Source organism: Rhinatrema bivittatum, chromosome 3 (genome assembly GCF_901001135.1).
Source record: "Rhinatrema bivittatum chromosome 3, aRhiBiv1.1, whole genome shotgun sequence".
Classification (NCBI taxonomy): Eukaryota; Metazoa; Chordata; class Amphibia; order Gymnophiona; family Rhinatrematidae; genus Rhinatrema; species Rhinatrema bivittatum.
Window position 1 is genome coordinate 121112522 of NC_042617.1, and position 23607 is coordinate 121136128.

At 45.0% G+C, this 23607-nt stretch overlaps 1 protein-coding gene across 1 annotated transcript in view; it reads left to right on the forward strand.

Moving 5' to 3' along the window:
• Positions 1 to 23607, forward strand: part of WDPCP (WD repeat containing planar cell polarity effector) — a 714814-nt gene that overhangs the window by 622623 nt on the left and 68584 nt on the right. The window contains exons 15-16 of the mRNA XM_029593664.1: positions 1784 to 1946; positions 18950 to 19050. Coding sequence (XP_029449524.1) covers positions 1784 to 1854 — 71 coding nt within the window. The 3' untranslated portion in view covers positions 1855 to 1946; positions 18950 to 19050. The remainder of the gene's footprint in view (positions 1 to 1783; positions 1947 to 18949; positions 19051 to 23607) is intronic.

Sequence of the window (23607 nt, forward strand, 5' to 3'; positions counted from 1 at the left end):
TTCAAACTTCCCACATTGGTACAACATCTGTGGGTACTTTATATGCCCAGACAGTGTCCCAATTTTCAAAGTGAAAGTACACGCACACTTTCACTTTGGAAATAATGTCAGGAAAACTACCTGTGTGCATTTACAGCTGCCATTTTGTACTCCCCCCCCCCCCCCCCAAAAAAAGTCCATGGATGTGTTTGAAAATTCAAACGTCTGTGCGTAAGTGCAAGCTTCTCCTTGACCCCGCCCCTGGGGATGCCTCTTCTCACTGCAGGTAAAGATACGCATGTACTGGCACCATGCGTGGTAGCGTATTCACATACAGAGAGAGCAATTTTCAAAACAACATAGTTTGTCCGAAGATATGGCTTTCAAAATCCCCTATTAGGAGGACTATTTTCAAAGCAATCTCGCCATGGATTCATGTGCCTAGATCACCCTATCTGAAAATAACCCTTTTTTCTAGCTGACTTCCATACATTTATGTATGCCATAAATGTATGCCATACATACATTTAGCGGGATTGTGAAGGAGGCATTCCCAGGGATCTGTTAGGCTGGGGGAGGAAAACAGCCCACCCCGGGCTTAAGTTGCTGGGGGGGACACTGGAGTTCCACCACTTCTTTTCAGACTTAAAAAAGCAGAGCAGCAAGGGTATTCTGCTCCAGCCCCTCCCCTCCAGGCAGCCTGCAGGAAAAGAGAGGAGAGGGGGTGAGCACTGGTGGGTGAAAGATGGTTGGGGGTTGCACACTGGTACAGTTGGGAAGTAGAGGATCACGGCAATAAGGAGGAGGGTGTTTGGGTGTATGTGTAAAAGAGTGTGTATTTTCGAGAGAGCGATCACACTGGGCTCTGGTCCCCCACAATTCCACTCCCTTCCTACCTCCATCCCTGCTCCACAGTTCCACTTCTTTTTTTGTCTACAAATGAAACCCTGAGCAAAACTATATAAGATTTTAAAAAGTATGCACGCTATTGTATCCTCATTGGCTGCCCACACAGAATAACAGATGTACGAAATAACACAAAACAGCGGATGCTTTAAATGTGCATACTTTATAGACAAGTGGCTTTCACTTTCAAAATTAGGATAAAGTACTGTATGGGTGTTAAAAGCTCGCTCATAATCAACAACTATGCAAGCCATTTGAACATTGCTTCTTTAAAGTTTCTCGATAAGAATTTTGTAGATTTTGTATATTTTTTAAATTATATTTGATAGTAAAATAATGTTTTCCTCTTTAAGCTCTTTTTAGCTTCATAGCTTTCATTTTAGTGATGCATGCGCTTAGACTTTGTAGTAGCTTTTTTTTTTCTCTTTTTTAGCAGTGGTAGAAGAAGCACAATTACCATTAACCACAGTATTTACAGAATTTTGTTCCCAAGTCACGTGGTTCAATTTGCGAAACAAGTCAAGAATGGTACAATAATTGTGTAAAAATACTTTCAAACTCCCCATTTTTTTCTTCCCGCTGCAAATGTATTTTGGGTTAGTTCATGGTCATTACAAGAATGTACATTTTTTTGCAGAAAAGCTTGTGCAAATTGTCCATAAGGTGAGAGTATACTTCAATTAAACCTGAATGCATTATTGTTCGGAGTTATTTTTTTCAGTGCATAAAAAATGCACAGCTTGACCAATTGCACAGGCTTTCCAAAACAGGGTCTTTGTACGGTAATGTTTACAGCAGTTGTACTGAACATTCCTAAATATATGAATTCAGGTAGCGATCTGTCCTGTTTGTGTTGTTGTGAGGAAATTGGCCTTACACAGGTTAATCATCTTAACAGAGCTCTTGGGGTCCTCGGATGGAGTGGATGCTGTAAATGAAGCTTTTGTTGATCTGTCTGTGACACCTTGAGGGGACGAATCATTTATGGACAATCACCCTCCCTCCGGCTCAAACAGCAGGCGCTTCTCACAATGCACAACTCAGAACAATGCATTTAACAGGTGAGACATGCTGAATATAGTATGGATTTAAGTACTGCATGGCAAGGATAGGAACCAAGCTGCCTTATTTTATTTTCCTCTTTGAATTTATAGTATACCATAAGCTTTTGGCAAGAAATGTCAAAATCCGGAGCAAAGAAAGCATCCAACTTATATTTGAGAGAGTAATGAAGTGCAGGACAGGGTGCTGAAGTAATTGAATGCTTAACTTATTTCATACAGGTCATCTTCCAGCCCTGTATTTTAAGGATTTTTAGATTGCATGTCTGCTTCTCTTGGTTTTCTAAAGCTAGTATGAAATTCTTTTCTTGATGCTACTTTCCACTTAAGTATAAATGGTCATGGCATGAAATGGCCTCTGTTCTCTTCAATAGTGAATGTTCAAGAGGCATTGTTAGCAAGTAAATATTAAACATTTAGATTAAACAAACATTAACATGCATTAATAGGAATAAATATTTTGAGATCAATAGTAAAAGGAATTTACCCAGATAACTCAAAAGTTAGCTGAGCAAATGGCACATTTTAAAAATCAGGGCTATTTATTTGGATATATTTTATCTGGTTAAGTCATTAGCCGGATAAAATGTATATGAATATATGGTAGTCATTTCAAGAGCATTCCGGGACAGAGTTCAGATAGCCAATTAACTACAATATTTGGAGTTAGCCAATAAGTTATTCAGCTATATAAGCGGTGTCATGCGGGTGTGCAGACATCGAGGGAGTGATGGTCGGCAATGAGCAGATACCAAGGAGCTGGAGAGAGCGACCACGCAATTGGATGACGTCAGAGCACCTTGTGGTCTGATTACATCATCATGTGTGCCACGTCACCGCGCAACCCCTGGCGCCGCCTCTGATGTTGGGCCTGCCCCCTTCCCATGAAGTTTAAGACCCAATGGGCACTGGAGAGAAAGGAGTGGAACACCCTAATCAAGAATTGCCCATTCAGCAATTTTATACTTAGAAGCTGGAAAAGGGCAGGGGCTGGCACTGGGGAGAGAGAAGAGCAAGGCTCTACCCCTGATTTAGCCCTTTTGCTTCACGCTTTCTTCGCTGCCAATGCACCATGGTGAGTGCTCTGATTCCCCTCTCTGCCCTCATGGTGGCTGTTTGATACAAAAAAAAGAGAAAGGAAACTAATTGAGCAACAAAAAGTAATTGGGCACCAAAAAAAGAATTAACATGATCTCAATAGGCCACTTAAAAAAATAAATCCAGCAGGACAGCTCTTCAGCCTGTTGTGGGATAGTCACTGATTTTAAGCCTTTGCCCACAATCTCCACAACAGGGGATGAGAGACAAGGCAACCATGCCCCCATAGATCCAAGTCGGTGGCCCCAATCTGAGGCAGATGTAACTTGCGCGCGCCGGCCAGCTGCCAGCATGCCATGTTCTAGTCCGGGGGCTGGTCCGGAGGCCGTGGCCACGCCCCCAGAACGTCCCTGGGCCGGAACCGCGGCCCCGCCCCGGAACGCCACCGATGACGAGCCAGCCACGACACGTCGCCCAGGAAAGCCCCTGGGCTTGCGTGCGCAGGGGGTGGAAGGGGCAGCTTTTCGGGGGTTACACGCGTAACCCTTTCAAAATCTGCCCCTTAATGAATTCGTCACATTTATACCAGATCTGCGTCCCCTCACAAATCCCACCTGTCCCTTAGAAATTAGGAAAAGCAGAATATTTACAAGCCTATTTGCCAGCAGTTTCACATAAATCTTAATCTCCGTGTTCAAAAGTGAGATAGGACAGTAAGAGGATGCCAACTGGGGGTCACGTCCTGGTTTAGGGAAGAGAATAGCATGGGCCATTTTAAGTGAATCTGGCATCTCACTCAAAGCACCATGGCTTCAGATAGCTGCTTCATGCTTGGCAACACTTGGGGGGTTTAATGCTTTGTAAAAATGGGCAGTCCACCAATCAGGCCTGGGAGCCTTCAAGTTCTTCTCTAGTCCTTTATACAGATGCAATTTCTAAACCTTGAATAGGCCTATTTAAATTTTACAACTGGCATGGTGTTAAGGAAGGATGGATGACACCCCTCATAAACTGTTCCCTGATTTCTACATCTTCTTTCTCTGCCAAGTACAGCATTGTATTATAGGCCTAGAATATTTTACTTATCCCTTGTGTTGAGCTAACCATCCCTCCTGTTTGTGATTTCAACCCAGACACAAATATAGATTTCCACTTCCCTCTAATCAGATTGGCCAAAGGTTTATCAGGCTTGTTTCCAAAAAGAAAAAGTTTGTTTTAGGGAAAGCAGAAATGAAGTCGCTTTGTTAGGTAAACTATCATTTAGCACTTTTCTTAAAGAGAAAAATTGATGGTAAAGCTCATTAGAAGGATGATCAGTCAACCACTGCTTTAACTGATTTAATTGTTTTGTCTAAAATTTCCTTGTCTAATTTTTTTTTCCTACAAATAATATACTTAATAATATCCCCCTCATGTTGCGCATCCCGTCCGCATCCGGCCTGCGCACGGGCCTGCTCACCACAATTCCCGGGACAGCCTCCCCAGCGGCAGCCTCAAGCTCCTCCGGACCTTGGCGTCCCGCGGCGGCAGTCGCCGGGCCTTCCACTGCGCTCCAGCCCTCACGCCAGAGTTTGGCATCTCCCGTGGCGTTGTCCACGCCCCTACGCGCGCACGGACTGCCCGGCCTCTTGTAGGGCCTCTTGTAGGAATCTGTGGCATGCCCTGATTGAAGGAACTACATAAGGAAGTTCCTGCCTGCAATTCCTTGCCTTGGCAATCGGGTCGGGATTGTGCTAAGATTGTATCTGCGTTCTAAGCCTTGTTCCAGTCTTGTTCCAGGATCCTACTGTTCCAGCCTTGTTCCAGCGTCCTTCTGTTCCTGCGTCTGTCTGTTCATTTCCCAGGTAGTACCCCCGGACTGTCTCTCTGGTACTGATCTCGGCCTGTTCCTTGACCTTCCTGTCTGCTGCCTGCATCCTGACCTCTGCCTGCCTTGTGACCTCGTCTGACCTCCGGAATCTGTCCTCTGCCTGATTGACCACATCTCTTGATTCTGGCTCTGTCCCTTGCCTTGTCATCATCTACACTGTTTGGATCTTCCTTGCTTCTCCAGACCAACGGTGTGAAGCCCGACTGCGCTCCCTTGTTGATCGTGGGCACGCTTCTCTACTACCTCTCCGGGAGACCCTGCGAGGCCCACCTAAGTCCAAGCGGCCCGGGTCCCTATGGGCTCCACCCAGGGGGACCTCGGGCTTCCAGTGGTGAAGCTTATCCTAGCCTCTGTCTCCTCCTGTGCTCTGCCCCCTGGGGGCAGGTGATTCCTGGTCCCTACCAGGGAGCCGTTCTCCGCTGCCCCAAGACAAGGGTCCTCCTCCAAGCACAGCAGGTTGCCAAGGCCATGGATTCGGCGGAGTCTCCCGCCTCCAGGGCCCTACTGGGTTTGGCTGCCAGAATCCAAGAACATCACAGGGCTTTGGAATCGCTGGCCTCTTCGATGGAAGAACTCCATTCCCAGCTGCAAGATACAGCCCTGGCCAATCCCATGGGCCTATCGGCCTCCATGCTACCCAAAGCATCGTTGGCGTTCCCTGCGCCTCCTCGATACAATGGGGACCCACGGTCCTGTCATGGCTTCCTGAACCAGTGCTTCATGCTATTTGCACTGCAACCATCCTTGTTCCCGAAGGAAATAATCAAAGTGACCTTCATTCTTTCCCACCTGGAAGGGAAGGCTCTGGCATGGGCCTCTCCCTTATGGGAACGATCTGATCCTATGCTTTCCAAGTTGTCCGAGTTTATTGCACTCTTCAAGCAGACCTTCAGAGACCCAGGCCCTCAAGCTGTAGCCAGCCATGATCTACTCCACCTCCACCAAGGGTCGCGGACCCTCTCCGAGTATACGGTGGAGTGCAGGACCCTGGCTACTGAGCTCGGGTGGCAAGAAGATTGTCTGCAAGCCATCTTCCTAGATGGACTCTCCAGCGCACTCAAAGATGAACTGTCCATCTGTGAGACTCCCACGTCTCTAAAGGACCTGATTTCCCTCACTGGGAAGATCGATCATCGTCTCCGGCAAAAGGATCAAAATGAGGACCAACATCACTTAGCATTAGATGTAAAGGCTTCCTGCTCTCCTAAGCCACGTCCCACGCAGATCCCGAGTCCTCCTGCCAAGATTCCAGCATCACCACCGTCTTCCGTGGTGGAACCTATGGAGGTGAACCATGGGCAACTGACTCTGACTGAATGTCTTCGTCAGAGGAAGGAGGGTCTTTGCTTTTACTGTGGCACTTCCGGACATCTTCGGCAGTTTTGTCCGGCTCGGCAGGAAACTGCAACGCCTGAGCCCTGCAGGGGTCCCGAGCTTAGGCGCGACTGTCACCGGCCCTCAACTCTTGCTTCCAGTCTCTCTGGGCATCGAGGCCCATGCCTTCACCCCCACTGCTCTTGTCGATACAGGAGCAAGTGGCAGCTTCATCATGAATGACATCGTCAAGCTCTTGAACATTCCTCTTCAGCCATTGGATGTGAGTCTCCGCATCACCTCTATTCAAGGGGAACACCTTCCAGGACTCATCACCCATCGAACAGTGGCTGTCCATCTTAACGTGGGCACTCTCCACGAGGAGGAGATGCCCTTCTATGTGTTAAAACGTTCTACTCATCCAGTCATCCTGGGGCTGCCTTGGCTCCAGGTCTATGAACCCCAGTTCGATTGGCATTCCCTGCAGTTGGTGCAGTGGAGTTCCCAATGCCAGAAGACATGTCTACGTCAGGTCTCCCCCGCAGTCTCCGTCATGAAGTCTACCACTCTATCTGGTTTGCCTACTCAGTAGGCTGAGTTCGAAGACGTCTTCTCGAAGCAGAAGGTGGATACCTTGCCTCCGCTATGCAAGTTCAATTGTTCCATAGAGCTTCTGCCGGGCACAACACCTCACAAGGGCAGAACTTACCCATTGTCTCACCCCGAGACATTAGCTATGTCTGAGTATATCAAGGAGAACCTAGAGAAAGGGTTCATTCGTCCTTCTGATTCTCCCACCGGAGCGGGCTTCTTCTTTGTTAAGAAGAAGGACAGCAGTCTACGCCCTTGTATTGATTACAAAGGGCTCAATGCCATAACCCGCAAAGACTGTTATCCCCTGCTTCTGATCAGCAAGCTATTTGACCGCCTACAAGGGGCACAAATCTTCACCAAGTTGAATCTCAGGAGTACGTACGATCTGGTACGCATCCAACCTGAAGATATCTGGAAATCTGCATTCAATATGAGGGATGGTCACTACGAGTATACAGTGATGCCCTTTGGGCTATGCAATGCCCCAGTGGTCTTTCAACATCTCATGAAGGAAATCCTCCGAGACCTCTTGTATACGTTTGTAGTTGTATATCTTGACGGCATCTTGATCTTTTCCAAAGACCTTGACTCCCATAGAGATCTTGTTCGGATCTTCCTCCAACATCTAAGAGAGAATCTTCTCTATGCCAAGTTAGAAAAATGTCTCTTTAAGCAACCGCTTACCCTTCCTAAGGTACATCATATCGGATCGAGGGTTCTCCATAGACCCAGAAAAGGTCCAAGGGATCCGAGACTGGCCCCAGCCAGTAGGCCTACAGGCCCTACAATGTTTCCTTGGTTTTACTATGACCAGAGCTTCATTGCCAATTACTCTACCCTAGCTGCTCCGCTCACTGCTATGACCAAGAAAGGGGCTAACACTCGTGTGTGGACACCCAAAGCACAAGCCGCCTTTCAGACGTTAAAAGAAGTCTTCTGTTCCGGACCTTGCCTTCAGCATCCAGATCCAAGACGTCCATTCATCGTCAAAGTCGACACCTCCACAATTGGAGCCGGAGCCGTCCTAAGTCAGTTTTCTCCAAAGGGTAAATAGATACCTTGCTCGTTCTACTCCCATAAGTTCTCTCCCACAGAACAGCATTACACCGTCGGTGACCGAGACCTCCTCGCCGTCAAGTTGGCACTCCAAAAGTGGTGCCCCTGGTTGGAAGGAGCGCAACACAAATTTACCATTTTCACAGACCATAAGAATCTTGAGCACTTGAAGGAGGCTCAATTCTTGAATCCTAGACAAGCCCGGTGGGCACTCTTCTTCGAACGTTTCAATTTCATCCTGTGCTATCGCCCAGGTCCCAAAAACCTCTGTGCTGATGCATTGTCTAGATCCTTTGAGCCAGAAGATGTCCCTGATGTTCCCAGACACATCATAGATCCTGCCTGCATATCCCTTGCCGTGACTACCACAGTACCTGTGGGGAAAACCGTCGTTCCCCGAAGATTATGTGAATGAGTTCTGAGATGAGCCCATGATTCCAAGTTGGCAGGAGACTCGGGTCGTACCAGAACCCTGGAGATGCTGTGGAGATACTACTGGTGGCCCAACATGGTGCATGGTGCAGGACTCCCGTAATTATGTGGATTCATGTTCTGTCTGCGCCCAAAAGAAGCCACCTACCGGATAGCCTTGGGGCTTACTCCAGCCGTTTCCAGCACCTACCGAGCCATGGTCCAGCATCTCAACGGACTTCATCACAGACCTGCCTCCTTCCCAGAACACCGTAATTTGGGTCATCATTGACTGTTTTTCAAAAATGGATCATTTTATTCCCTTGCCGGGCCTCCCATCGGCCCCAGAACTAGTGAAACTGTTCTTAAAGAACATTTTTCGCCTCCACGGACTCCCAAAAAAAATAATCTCAGATCGAGGACCACAGTTTGCCACCAGGTACTGGCGCTCCCTATGTAAGAAGTTTAATATTACATTGAATTTCACATCGGCCTATCATCCACAGGCCAATGGTCAAGCTGAAAGGACCAACCAGACCTTGAAAACATTCCTTCGTTCCTACATGAATGACCAGCAGGACAACTGGTCTGATTTGTTACCCTGGGCTGAGTTGTCACATAATACCCACATCGTTGCTGCCACCGATGTATCTCCATTCTCCGTGGTATTCGAACGACAACCTCGGCTACCACTTCCAGTTCCTTTGACAGTTCTCCAGCTGCCCAATTCATGGCCCACAACATTCGACAGGTGTGGAATCGAGTTCAATAATGCCTCACCCAGGCTGCTGTATTGGGCACTTTTAATTAATCACATACATCTCCACCAATTAAAGATTTGGAAAAAGACCCTTGGGCATCTATTCTTTGTTGTTATCTTCACGGCGTTGTTTGATTGCCTACCTTGCTGTTTTCTGGGCCTGTCCCAAGTACATTGGCCCGTTTCCGGTGATTCAAAGAGTGGGAGCAGTTTTGTATCAGCTCCAGCTGCCACGTGCCATGGGCATCCATAACACATTCCATGTTTCGCTGTTGAAGCCTTTAGTCCTCTCCTGTCCCTCCCCTCCACGGGTCTCTACAGAACCAGACGCATGTCTGGTCTACAATGACTAGACTAAAGTAAGTTTGAGACATTATTTGCAGCCACCTGGGGGAAAAATCCCCAGGTAGCTGCAAATGCAGGCGCAGAGCACCAGGTCCCACACCTGGTTTGAGTTGAAATTCCAGCACTATAAGAGAGGAGAAAATTGCCAGATCAAAAATTGAATAAAACTAAACAAAAACTGGATGAAACTAACTAATGAGTTGAAGCAAGCCTTTGAAAAGTAAATCATTTCACATTCACAAGGAGGCACAAAATTGAAATTCTCAGAGAGTATCCTAGTAGGACTATAGAGATGCAATGTCCAGTTTTATGATTGTTTAGGTCAAGGTGTTCATTCCATGGTCCCTCATGGCAAACAATGTGGTCTTCCATGGCGTAGCCGCGCATATCTTATAAAATCCGGGGTCGGCACGTGCAAGGGGGTGCACATTTTTGCAACCTGCGCCCGCCAAGCCCGGCGCGCGTTGCCTGTTCCCTCTGAGCGGCCTCGAAGGGAACTTTCCTTCGCCCTCCCCTCACCTTCCCCTCCCTTCCCCTACCTAACCCACCCTCCCCGGCCCTATCTAACCCCCCCCCCACCTTTGTCGGCAAAGTTACGCCTGCTGGAAGCAGGCATAACTTTGCGCGCACTGGGCCGGCTGCCCCACTCCGTGTTCCGGTCTGGGGGCTGGTCCGCAGGCTGCGGCCATGCCCCAGAACGCCCCCGGGCCGAAACCACGCCTGCGGCGCTGCCCCCGAAACGCCACGTCACTCGAGACACGCCCCCGAAACACCGCGTCATTCCCGGCACGCCCCTCCATGCAAGCCCCGGGACTTACGCGCGTCCCGGGGCTTGCGCGCGCTGCCGAGCCTATGCAAAATAGGCTTGGCGCGCGCAGGGCGGGTTTGGGGTAAGTTTTCGGGGGGTACGCGCGTATCCTACGCGCGTACCCCTTTGAAAATCTACCCAATTATGTTTTACTGTCTTACTCTTCACCATCCCTTTGCTGAGCTATCATGGCTTATGCAGACAGCCTAAAACCTGGATGACTCTATACTGTTTAAATCCAGTGTAACTGTGTTGTTTTTTCACTGACCTGATGAGAGAATAACTCTCCAAAGTTTGTCACAGATGTATTGTTAGTCCACAAAAAGGTATCATCTTCAAATTAAATGTTTGTTGACCTTTAATTCTGCATTTCCAAGTGGAATAATATGGCAAACAGAATTCTATGTACTTATCATACTCATCAGTTTTATGTTATAGATCCTCACCCACTTCTGCGCTGCATCCTAATAGCATTCAAACGTGATATCAGTGGCCACCATTAAAATTAAAATAATACTCCTCTAGAGCTCCCAGTGTATGTTGTCATACTCACTGATTTCCAGAGAAGAAAAACGAGCCCTGTTCTAATGTGTGTTTTGTGAATTTGGTCATGATTACCAGAAATGGCATAATGTTTAAAACCATAAAAAAAAACATACAAAGAATATATATATAAATTGGGGTAGATTTTAAAAGGTGCGTGAACACGTCCATGTGCACGCACTTCCCAGTGCGCACATATGGATGCGCCGATTTTATAACATGCGCGTGCATGTTATAAAATCCCATGGCTGCGCGCACATACAAGCAGGATTTTATAATCCGTGTGCGCATGTGCAGATGGCACACGCAGGGGCACCAATTTTCTATGATTACGCACGGTGACACAATCAGGTCTCCTAGAGTTCCCTCCCAGTCCGTTCCAGTTAAGGACTGTACTGACCGCTTCCAGCCCCGCCCCTCACTGACCCCCGGACTGCCCCCTTTTCAGGCCCCAGAACTTATTCGCGTACCGGGGTTTACGCACGTGGCCGGGCCTGTTTGAAAATTCGCCTGGCACGTGTAAGGCCTGGCCACGAGCATAAACCTCAGGATTTACGCGTGCAGGGGTTTAAAAAATATACCTGGTTGTGAACAGATTAATTATATATCTTAAACAGAAGCCAGGTTCATCTGTCTGAGGTTTAGATCAAATCATATAGAATGATATTCTGTTAGACAAATAGAGTCAAATGCTAAAAGAGAGAACCTGACTAAATTTTAAGGGTAACTGATGGAATTTTCCGTATTTGCAAACCAATAAAAGTAAACAATAAGGGGTTGATTTTAAAAGGAGCACGCAGCCATCCATGTGTGCGCGTTTCCCGGTGTATGCACATGGACGCACCGATTTTATCATATGTGCACACAGGCGCTCGCACGTTATAAAATCTGATGGCTGCGTGCATGTGCGGGCGGCGCGGGCGGGGGGGGTGTGAATTTTCGTTAAATATGTGCGGCGACGCAATCGGGCCTTCCCCAGTTCCCTATCAGTCTGCCCCCTACCTAAACTTCCTCCCTCTTCTCCCCACCCCCTAAACCTAACCTACCTTTCCCAAAATTTTTTATTTTAATACTTACTGCTCCTTTGCAGCAGCAGTATTCTCTGCACGCTGGCCAGCTGCCAGAGCACGCTTTCCCAAAACAGCAGCTAATGGCCACTGTCCCGGCCAGCTTCCGTCCCGCCCCTCCCAGCCCATACCATGCCCCCCAGCCCCACCCCTGGCTGGGGGGGCATGGTATGGCATTTGTGTGTGTATCGGTGGTTACACGCATGGCCGGGCCCTTTAGAAAATGCGCGCAGCGTGTGCAGGCCCCAGCCACACACGTAACTGCCGGTATTTGAGCATGTGGCTCTTTGAAAATTAGGGCGTATCTTTGGAGTTTATTCTATTGAAAATATTTTATAATGCACCTGTTTGAGAATGCTGCACCAATACAAACTGTGTCTGCTGACACCAAAGCTTGATAATTATTTTACATTGATCCAATTTGGCCTTGCCAATAGTGATCTCTCATCTGTTTGTCTTTTAAGAGGCCAATTTTCAAATCTGCCTGCATAAAACCATGCGTACTCTTGTCTGTGGACTTTGCACTTGTTTTCATAGGACAAGTATGAGTATGCTTTACCTTTGAAAACTGCCCTGGGTAAAGGACCTGTGGAGATTTACACCTGCTACAGAAAGGTATCTTCAAAGGATACTGGCAATCCAAGTAAGTTACAATGTCCCAGTAGATGGTTGTAAAAGATGAAAAAGCCCAGGTATATTTAAATACAGAGCACACAGATAAAATGGACTGCAAACAGCCTGAATCATCTGATAATAGCAGGTTGTGGGTACATATAAAAATACAAATAAGCCAACTTTAAAATGTCTAAATGCAAATACCAGAAATCTGAAAATAAGTCTAGAGAGTTATAATGTATGGTGCTAGAGGAAGATATAGACATCTTGGAGACCTGGTGAAAGGAGGATAACCAGTGGGACACTGTGATACCATGGTACAAATTATATCGACATGACAGGGCAGATAAAATTGGTGGAGGGGGGTGGAACTGTATGTTAAGGATAGTATAGAGTCAAACAGGATAAAAGTTTTGCAGGAAACAAACTGCACTCTGAAATCCTTATGTATAAAAACTCGAATGGTAAAAGGGAAGAATATACTAGTGTCTGATCAGGTTGAGGAAGCAGACTGTAAAATGCTATCAGATTAGACGGCTAGTAAAATGGGCAACACAATAATACACAATAATAATGGGTGAATTCAGTTATCTGAGTATTGATTGGGTAACTGTCACATCAGAACATGTAAGGGAGGTAAAGTTCTTAGATGCCATCGATAAATGCTTCATGGGGCAGTTGGTTATGGAATCAATGAGAGGGGAATCTATCTTAGATGTAGTTCTCAGTGGAATGCAGGACTTGGTGCAAGAGATGAAGGTAGTGGATCTACTTGGCAACAGTGATCATAATTTAATTAAATATGACATAATCACTGTAGAGTGAATACTAAGACAAATTAGTGCAGTATCATGTTGCTATATAAAAAGGGAGATTACGATAACAATTATTTATTTAAAAGACATTAATTTACCACTTATAGCAGAACAATCTGAGCTAAGTAGTGTACAATAACAAATCAAAACATAACATTCATAAACAAAATGTACTACATGGTTAAAAACATAAAAGATTGCCTAGATATCAAACAACAACATGGACAAAAGCTTCTTGGAACAGGTTAGCTTTTAGTTGTTTACAAAATACTCCCAGATCATCCAAAGATCGCAATGCTTCAAGCAGTGAGTTCCACAGGATTGAATCTATAATTGAAAAGGCTTATGATCTAGTGTCTTTCAATCAGCTCACTTTAAAAGAAGCAACTGTCAAAAAAGACTTTCCTTAAGAATGGAGGGAATGAAAAGGTAAATAACATTTTTCAACAGACCAGAGATACATTTTAGGCCATCCATTATTATACATTTAATAATCAAAATTAAAACTCTGAATTGTATCCCTTGAAGTATAAGTAACCGGTGAGGAAATGTATTCGAAAAAACTAAAAGTATCAATTCACAAGGTTAAAAACTTGTAGGAGGCAAGGATATTGTTTACCATCCTTGAGGGTCAGACAAAATGTATCCCATTTTTAACAAAGGTGAAAGGAAAACCAAAAGGCTGATGGGATGGTTTAACAGTGACATGAAAGAGGCAATTAAACCAAAAGGACATCATTCAAAAAATGGAAAGCAAACCCAAATGAGGAAAATAGAAAAAAAGTGTGAAGAATATAGTAGTGAATTTTCAATACCACGAAGCCTGCAGAGAGGAGGATCGTTAGAAGGGGCTTTGAAGATGGATCGGCTCCTCCTCGGCACACAGCGGCAACGGAGAAGCAAGAGATGTTTGGTCCACCCCTGACCTGCCCCAGATACACCCCTTTTTCCACAAGTAAATTTATTAGCACACCGATACTTCCGCACATATGTGCGAGGTTTACAAAATATCAGTAGCGCGAATAAGCGCTACTTGTGCATGCATCTTAGAAAGAGAATTTTTGACCTATATGCTGAAGGTCTTTTTCCACATCTTATATAAATATAGTATATTTAGTATTTGTGATGCACTTAGGAAGATTTATAAGTATTAGATAGAGCTGATTAAGTTCCTTTTATTCCTATGGGCTATTTAATGTTTGCTGGATAGAAAATGAGAAGCTTATGGATATATCTGAAATTCTTCCAGCACTGGTCAATTTTAAAGGCACGTCAAAAGAGGATGAACAATTTTAAGTTTTTTTTAAAGCGCAGAAAAGGTAGTGTTGCAGCAATTTGACAGCCAAAAGGAAGTTTTCAGATTTCCTCAGACTCAGTAGCAATATGTAAGAAAGCTGATCAGGATACCATGGCAAAGATAATGGGGTCTGAGAGGAAAAGAATCTCCATTTTGTAACCAGCCTAATCTGGTCTCCAGTGAAGTTTTATTGTTTCTTCTGCTGAGCCAATAAGGCTTAGTATGGTAGAGCAGGAGCATTATTGTGTCTTTAATATGGCTCAGAGAAAACTGATGAAGGGCACAGTTGTTTTAGGTTGCTTTATGGCTTCACAGCTGCTTGCATATCTCTCACTGTACAGGGACAATAAAGACAAAGACCTGGGAAAGGTCTGAACTATAGCTTGAATTCTTTCATTCCTTTCAGTAGCAAATCTTAAAATCTATTCATCTCTGGAATGTACTAATACTATTAATGGGACACTCTACCCCTGGGGGAGAGTTGGGCATTCCCCTGGTAGGCATTTTGAAGCCAATTTCTAGTGATTTCAAGGTAGCAAAACTGCATGACAAGTTGGTGACCAGAGTTGAAGAGATGCTAGCATGCATGGGGGAGAAGAGTAATTAGTAGAAGAAAGATATGATTATGCCATTGTACAAATGGTTAGTGAGATTTTACCTGGAGTAGTGTGTACAGTTCTGGAGGATATAGACAGATTGGAAGCAATCCAGAAAAGGTTAACCAAAATGATGCAGGGTCTGCACCAAAAGTCCTATGAGTCAAGACTAAAGAACCTAAATATGTATAGAGGAGAGGAAAATGGAGAGATGATAGATAGTCAAATACCTGAAAGATGTTAATGCATAAGAAATGTTTTTCAGTGAAAAGGAAGTTCTAAAGATAGAGTCATCATGTGAGACTTCAAGGAGGTAGACTCAGGAGCAACATCCGGAAATATTTTTTCCTGGAACGTGTAGTGGATGGATGGAATACCCTCCCATAGCAATTGGTGGAGGCTAAAACAGTAATAGAGTTCTAGCAGGATGGAATAAGCACAGAGGATCCTTAGTGCAAAAAAATGAATGAGGTAGAAGAAGTATAACCTAGTGACACTGCAGGCCATAGGGGTATCCAGGCTGGTAGCAGCAGGCAACAGTTTGAAAGTAAGGATGAACAGAAAAAGGATGGTAATTGGGTTGCTCTAACAGGCTACAAATAGCAAATTGGCTGGGTCTATTTGGCAGGCTGCATAGAACTAGTAATAATGTACAAATTATGGGGTTGTCTGAGTCAAGTCAACCACAGCCTGATCTGTCTGGCAGGCTGCACAAAACTAGTAGTAATCATAATGCTATGGATTCTGTCTGTTATGCTCAGGCTTGTGAACCCTTGGGCCGACGGGAGGATTGAATACCTTAGGAGGAGATCCGTAGGTTCTCCCGTCGGGTGACGAGGCAGGAACAGAAGACGTGACCAGTTGACCCTCGGCACTGGAGACATAGGCAACTGTGGAGGCAGATGAAGAGTCGTGACGTTGAGAAAAGAAGTGTGTCTTCGCCACTGGAAGCCCGCGGTCCCCCCAGGAGGAGCCCGTAGGGACCCGGACCGCTGGGACTTAGGTGGACCTTTGAGAGGTCAAGAAGTCGAGGATACGGTGCAAGGGCTGGCTGGAGCTTCACCCCTGGAAGCCCGCAGTTCCCCCGGGAAGAGCCCGTAGGGACCCGGGCCACTGGGACTTAGATGGGCCCTTGGAGACGATGGTCAAGAAGAAGTCCAAGGTCAAGTGCCAGAGGGTAGTCGCTTACCAATCCGAGGTCACACACCGAGGGATCGCCACTTGCCAGTCCGAAGTCACACACCAGGAATCACCGCTTGCCAGTCCGAAGTCAAACACCAGGAATCACCGCTAGCCGATCCGAAGTCAAACACCAGGAATCACTGCTAGCCGATCCAAAGTCAGGAACCAGGATCACCAAGACAAGACAGGAACAAAGATCCGACGTGGAAGAACTAACCGAAGCAAGCAGACCTGACTACATTGGAGGACATTGCCAAGTCGAGGAATGAGCAGTGGAAGCTTCCTTATATACTTCCTGTGCTCTGACTCATAGGGAACAGCTGAACCTGGTTAAAGGGATCAGGGCCCTTTAAATCTAATGAGGAGGCGCGGCTTCATGCCTAAAGATGGCTGCGGCCATCTTGGATTTCCTCCGTGGAGGAAATGCAGGACGCCGCAAGGGAGGATCAGACGGCTCCCCACCCGGCGGCCAGAGCGGGGGTCCGCGCCGAAGTGACGGGCATCGGGTCAGGGATTTCCCCCGGAGTTCCCGCGGTGGGTCGCCATCGCGGGCAAGGTAGGGGGCCGCATTCATGGCCTTCCACGACCGCGGAACACAACACTGTCTTATTTCTGGTGAGATTTAGTGCAAAAAGGGGCCCTTTGGATCTATAGAAGAACGGTAGAAAATTAATTTCTACATTGATTTAAATAAGATAGTGTATACCACTAAAGTTTAATCATTATGATGTTGTAGTAGATGTTTCCAAACTGAAGGATGCCTGAAACAGGTAAAATTACATTTGTATACCATAGCTGTTAGTAGTCAGAAGAACTTGAACATCTTTCTGGAACATTCCAGTGCTGTCATTGCCTGGGTATGCTTTTTCAGGATTCTCAACTTGGAAATCCCACCAGTACAGCCTGAAGTGAATCTAAGATCTTTCTAATAATTTGTGTAAACTAGATAGGAAAATAGTATCTTATACACATAAATGTTGGCCCTGCCATGGAACTTCCCTGGGCTGTCCCACATTTATACAAACAAATTTATTTGCACACCATTACTTGCACATGTATGTGAGAGGTTTATAAAATTGCATTTGTGTGAAAATGTGCTATTTGTGCGTGCATCTGATAATGTGTACAGCACACCTCTTTGAAAATGCACCTTTTATTGAGTATGCTGATATAGTCCCTGGCAACATGGTATGGCTCAGAGAGAGGGGAACCCCTGGGTTTTAGGGCCCTGGTGTAATGTCCCACAGAAAAGATGTTGCGAGCATGCTCTAGGAGAAGTATGTGCTGAGGCAGTACGCTGCAAGACCTGAGATGTTAGTGTTTGCAGGAGGTCTAGTAGAGAGAACATTGCCTGGCTCCTAGTGGACCATGTATCAAAACAATAGAGTGACCCCAATGAAATACAATCCAAGAGTAGGACTGTGAGTATAATTCAAAACCCTTTCATTGTGTAACCTTGGGGACACAAAAGATCCAGTAAGGATAAACTATGGAAGCACAGAGATTGGTGAGATCTGGAAACCTTGTGAACGCTAGGAGAAGCAAAATGCTAAAACAGCCTTAAACGTGGTTATGAGAATATGATTTGGAATTGAGATTTAAGTAAAATCTGAACTGTACATTTGGAAGTGTGAATCTGAACCCAAAAGCTCAGCAACAACTTTTGTGAACTGTGTTCACTTAATTGTTCCTGTGAATTGTTCCTGTGAATATCAGACCAGTTTTGGAACCACACTTTTGCGAGTATCTGTAGTTTTTCCATGGTCTGGATTACCATCATTCAGTGCAGCCACAGAGAGAATCTGGTCACCCTTGCTACTGAGTGCTTTTACCTACAGTTTACTACATCGATCAACCACTTAGTAAAAAACCTTTACACCATCAGGGCATCTTACCCCTGAGTACCAGTTACACTGATAGCAATTACGAATGAAATACCTGACATTGCCTGATATCGTTTTTTTTTACCCAGAGTAAAAGACGTTTTGCAAGTACTCAGCAAGCTTTCAGACTGTTTTGCGTCTAGAGTGTGTAAGACCTGTAAGCCAAACAGTAAAAACTGATAAATTAAACTTGTCATGTAAGATGAGAATTTCCCATTTAAATACGGACCTCTATGTGCTTACAGAAATTAATATCACAAGCTACATACGTGTTACTTGTTGAATGTAAAATTCTGATAATCCAGCCAGGACAGAATGGAAAGAGAGCTCAGAGCATGACACTATGAAAAATAATTGCATGCATAATTTATTTTTCATTTTTGAATGGAGTTCTTTTTGTTCTTTGAATCACTTTTCAAGCACAGGAACTAGTTTGAGACACATTTCAGGGCACCACATCATGCTCTATTTGTGCTCTGATATCTGATTGCTATTTGTCACAACTGTGTCAAAGTGAAACCACCTGCTTTTGTACCAGCTTACACGTAGCAGATCGCCTTAACAAAAAAATGCTTAATTCCTTGAAAGACAAGAATTTTCCACTGCATTTTTGACTGACTATAAAGCAATGGCAAAGTCCTGAGACTTTTCATTATGACACTCTAACAACAAACAAAAAGCATCCAATAAACAGACCTTGAACGCAGTAAATTGCTTGATCAGCTAGACACTTGATAAGATATAAGCAAACAAACTAACTCTTCTGCCTATTGTATGTCTTCTTTCCCTCCCTCCCTTTGTTGTTTAAGATCCACGGACCACAGACAAGCATTTAACATGGAGAGTGAGCTTGGAATTAGCATCTGTGCCTCACATCTGATGGACAAGACATTGCCCTGGAATGAGGAAGGTAAGAGCTGAACAAAAAAGAAAAAAAATATCTGAACTGATGAAAGTGCAGGCAGGATAGGAAATAAAATCAGAAGGTTGAAAGTTGATTTCTTGATATATCAGCTGATAATTTAATTTTTTTTTTAGTATAGCAAATAACACAAAAGTTAGAGTGTGCCTGTGAAAATATTTAGCTTCTGAACAGCAAAGGGCCTAATTCATCAGTCTCTTTTCCTAAGCACAGAGGGGTACATTTTCTATAGGCTTAACTGCAAAGTTATTTGCATAATTTGAAAGCTGCACAAAACAAGTGGATTTTCAAACACAAGGTACCTATCTTCCCAATCTGACAGTCAGATTGTGATGTGGAAAATATATGCACATACATTTAGGCGATGCAAAAGAGTTGTGTAAAGTTAGGATTCTTAGCAGCTTGCTATCTAGGCATGCCCTTTTTGAAAGTGTAAGACACATGCATACATCTAATACACATCTCCTAGGACATCTCTTTTTTAAGCAGCCAAGTCTGTGGGCATTTTGAAAGTACACTCATAGTTTTAGGCAGCTGAAAATCTACTTAAATGACAGGAGCAAAGGAGCTCTTGAGGCCAACCATTAAAGTTACTTCTAATGGTGATAGTCAGTACCGAATTCCGACTTCATATAAGTGATTTAATGACTCTCATAACATCCCGCAGGCTCTTTTGGCATCTCTGCTCTTTATCAAGCCGCAATTGGGATCATCTTTAATCATTGGTCACAAATTCACTTATGTGCATTTTTTTGTTAATTTTTTCTTTTAAATAAAATATTCTTAAATAGATTAGTTCAAGAATACTTCCCTTTCGGGGATCACAGTCCATGGAGGGTACAACCCTTCCAGGAACCTGGAAGGGTTGTACCCTCCATGGAAGGGTTGTACCCTCCATGAACTGTGATCCCCGAAAGGGAAGTATTCTTGAACTAATCTATTTAAGAAATATTTTATTTAAAAGAAAAAATTAACAAAAAAATGCACATAAGTGAATTTGTGACCAATGATTAAAGATGATCCCAATTGCGGCTTGATAAAGAGCAGAGATGCCAAAAGAGCCTGCGGGATGTTATGAGAGTCATTAAATCACTTATATGAAGTCGGAATTCGGTACTGACTATCACCATTAGAAGTAACTTTAATGGAAGCTAACATACATTTTATTATTCACTGTTATTCTCGTTGGCTCAGAAATAAGGTTGGAGTCTTGTTAATATTTTATTGTTTTGACTATGGCATCAGCTCCAGAGCATAGGGGGCAGTCCTGGCTTCCCTGCTTCATAGGCCACTGCTCATAGGCTACAAGTCTCATCAATATTCATCCTGAATATCCTGAAGAACAGGTCTGTTTGTGGCACACAGGAACTAGGCAATTACTTTCCTGTTCTATAGGTTTAACCAAAAGGTTAGACATTTGAGTACTGAATAGAAAATACTAAATTATTACAGGCTTAGGAAACAATGTATTTTTCTTGCTTAACTAACAAGGAAAGTTAACCTAAGCTTACTTGAAAAAGCAATGGAGCCATAGGGGATAACTTTCAAACAACTGCATGTGGCAACATATACCTATGTATATGACCCTGCATAGTTTTGCCATAGTATTTTAGAACATGCGTATATCACATACGCGCATATTATAAAATACTCATGTGTTTTATCTCATAACATGCATGTGTATATAGGCCAACATGAAAATACTTACAATGGATTGAAACACGTATGTCAGTGCAATGAACGCACATAACAGTGAATGATGACATAGACTTAATTGGCATCTCAGAGACATGGTGGAAGGAGGACAACCAATGGGACAGTGCTATACCGGGGTACAAATTATATCGCAATGACAGAGAGGAGCACCCGAGAGGCGGTGTGGCGCTTAATGTCCGGGATGGCATAGAGTCCAACAGGATAAACATCCTGCATGAGACTAAATGCAAAATTGAATCTTTATGGGTAGAAATCCCTTGTGTGTCAGGGAAGACTATAGTGATAGGAGTATACTACCGTCCACCTGGTCAAGATGGTGAGACGAACAGTGAAATGCTAAGAGAGATTAGGGAAGCTAACCGTCAGATCGATACTCTAAGGCCACGGTAGAAACAGTGCGGCAGTGCCGGGCGCACCCTCGTTCCCCGCACGCACAGTTCTCTTCACCTACCGCTTGATACTCTCTTCAAATTGCATGCAAATGCATGCCGCGGCTGCGAAGCGTTAGGCAAGCGTTAGGCCCACGCAACCCATTTTACTGTATAGGCGCTAATACAGCGCCTATACAGTATCCTGGGTGCGCTGGTACCTGTCATTTCAAATGTCATTTTAAATGACATTTGAAATGACAGGCACCAGGAAGTGGATGGTTCCCCCCCCTCCCGAAGCAAGGCGCAGGGCGAAAATTAAAACGGGAATAAAGTGTAAAAAATGGGGGTAAAACCAAAGGGAGTAAAGTGTAAAAAACCATGGACGACCTCCATATTAACATTGCAGCGTAAGTTGTTTATATATATGTATAAATACCTGTCACTTTCCTGTCACTTTCCGAATCCCCCAGGTGTGCGGTCATCGAGGCGGCGGCAGGAGCTGGCGGGTGGATGGGCACCCGTTCATCCAGGCGGCGGCAGTGGTGGGAGCCGGCGGGCGGGTGGGCGCGCATTGGATCCAGGCGGCGGCGGGAGCCGGCGGGTGGGTGGGCGCCCGTTCATCCAGGCGGCGGCGGGAGCCGGCGAGCGGGTGGGCGCGCGTTGGATCCAGGCGGCAGTGGGAGCCGGCGGCGAAAGCGGCCTCCGGAGGCCGCTTTCGCCGCCGGCTCCCTCTGCCTGGATGAATGCACGCCCACCCGGCCGCGGCCTGGATCGAACACGCGCCCACCCGCCCACTGGCTCCCACTGCCGCCTGGATCCAACGCGCGCCCACCCGCCCGCCGGCTCCTGCCGCCGCCGCCGCCTGGATGAACAGGCACCCACCCGCCCGCCGTGTCCCGCCGCCGCCTGGATCCAACGTGCACCCAACCGCCGCAATTGGTTCAGGAATCAACGAGAGAGGGAGCAATTTTAGATCTAATTCTCAGTGGAGCACAGGATTTGGTGAGAGAGGTAATGGTGGTGGGGCCACTTGGCAATAGTGATCATAATATGATCAAATTTGAATTAATGGCTGGAAGAGGAACAGTATGCAAATCCACGGCTCTCGTGCTAAACTTTCAAAAGGGAAACTTTGATAAAATGAGAAAAGTTGTTAGAAAAAAACTGAAAGGAGCAGCTACAAAAGTAAAAAGTGTGCAAGAGGCGTGGTCATTGTTGAAAAATACCATTCTGGAAGAACAGTCCAGATGTATTCCACACATTAAGAAAGGTGGAAAGAAGGCAAAACAATTGCTGGCATGGTTAAGGGGGGAGGTGAAAGAGGCTATTTTAGCTAAAAGATCTTCATTCAAAAATTGGAAGAAGGATCCAACAGAAGAAAATAGGATAATGCATAAACGTTGGCAAGTTAAATGTAAGACATTGATAAGACAGGCTAAGAAAGAAGTTGAAAAAAAAGTTGGCCATAGAGACAAAAACTCACAGTAAAAACTTTTTAAAATATATCCGAAGCAGAAAGCCTGTGAGGGAGTCAGTTGGACCGTTAGATGATTGAAGGGTTAAAGGAGCACTTAGAGAAGATAAGGCCATCGCGGAAAGATTAAATGATTTCTTTGCTTCAGTGTTTACTGAGGAGGATGTTGGGGAGGTACCCATAATGGAGAAGGTTTTCATAGGTAATGATTCAGATGGACTGAATCAAATCACAGTGAACCTAGAAGATGTAGTAGACCTGATTGACAAACTGAAGAGTAGTAAATCACCTGGACCGGATGGTATACACCCCAGAGTTCTGAAGGAACTAAAAAATGAAATTTCAGACCTATTAGTAAAAATTTGTAACCTATCATTAAAATCATCCATTGTACCTGAAGACTGGAGGATAGCAAATGTAACCCCAATATTTAAAAAGGGCTCCAGGGGTGATCCGGGAAACTACAGACCGGTTAGCCTGACTTCAGTACCAGGAAAAATAGTGGAAAGTGTTCTAAACATCAAAATCACAGAACATATAGAAAGACATGGTTTAATGGAACAAAGTCAGCATGGCTTTACCCAAGGCAAGTCTTGCCTCACAAATCTGCTTCACTTTTTTGAAGGAGTTAATAAACATGTGGATAAAGGTGAACCGGTAGATGTAGTATACTTGGATTTTCAGAAGGCGTTTGACAAAGTTCCTCATGAGAGGCTTCTAGGAAAAGTAAAAATTCATGGGATAGGTGGCGATGTCCTTTCATGGATTGCAAACTGGCTAAAAGACAGGAAACAGAGAGTAGGATTAAATGGACAATATTCTCAGTGGAAGGGAGTGGGCAGTGGAGTGCCTCAGGGATCTGTATTGGGACCCTTACTTTTCAATATATTTATAAATGATCTGGAAAGAAATACGACGAGTGAGATAATCAAATTTGCAGATGATACAAAATTGTTCAGAGTAGTTAAATCACAAGCAGATTGT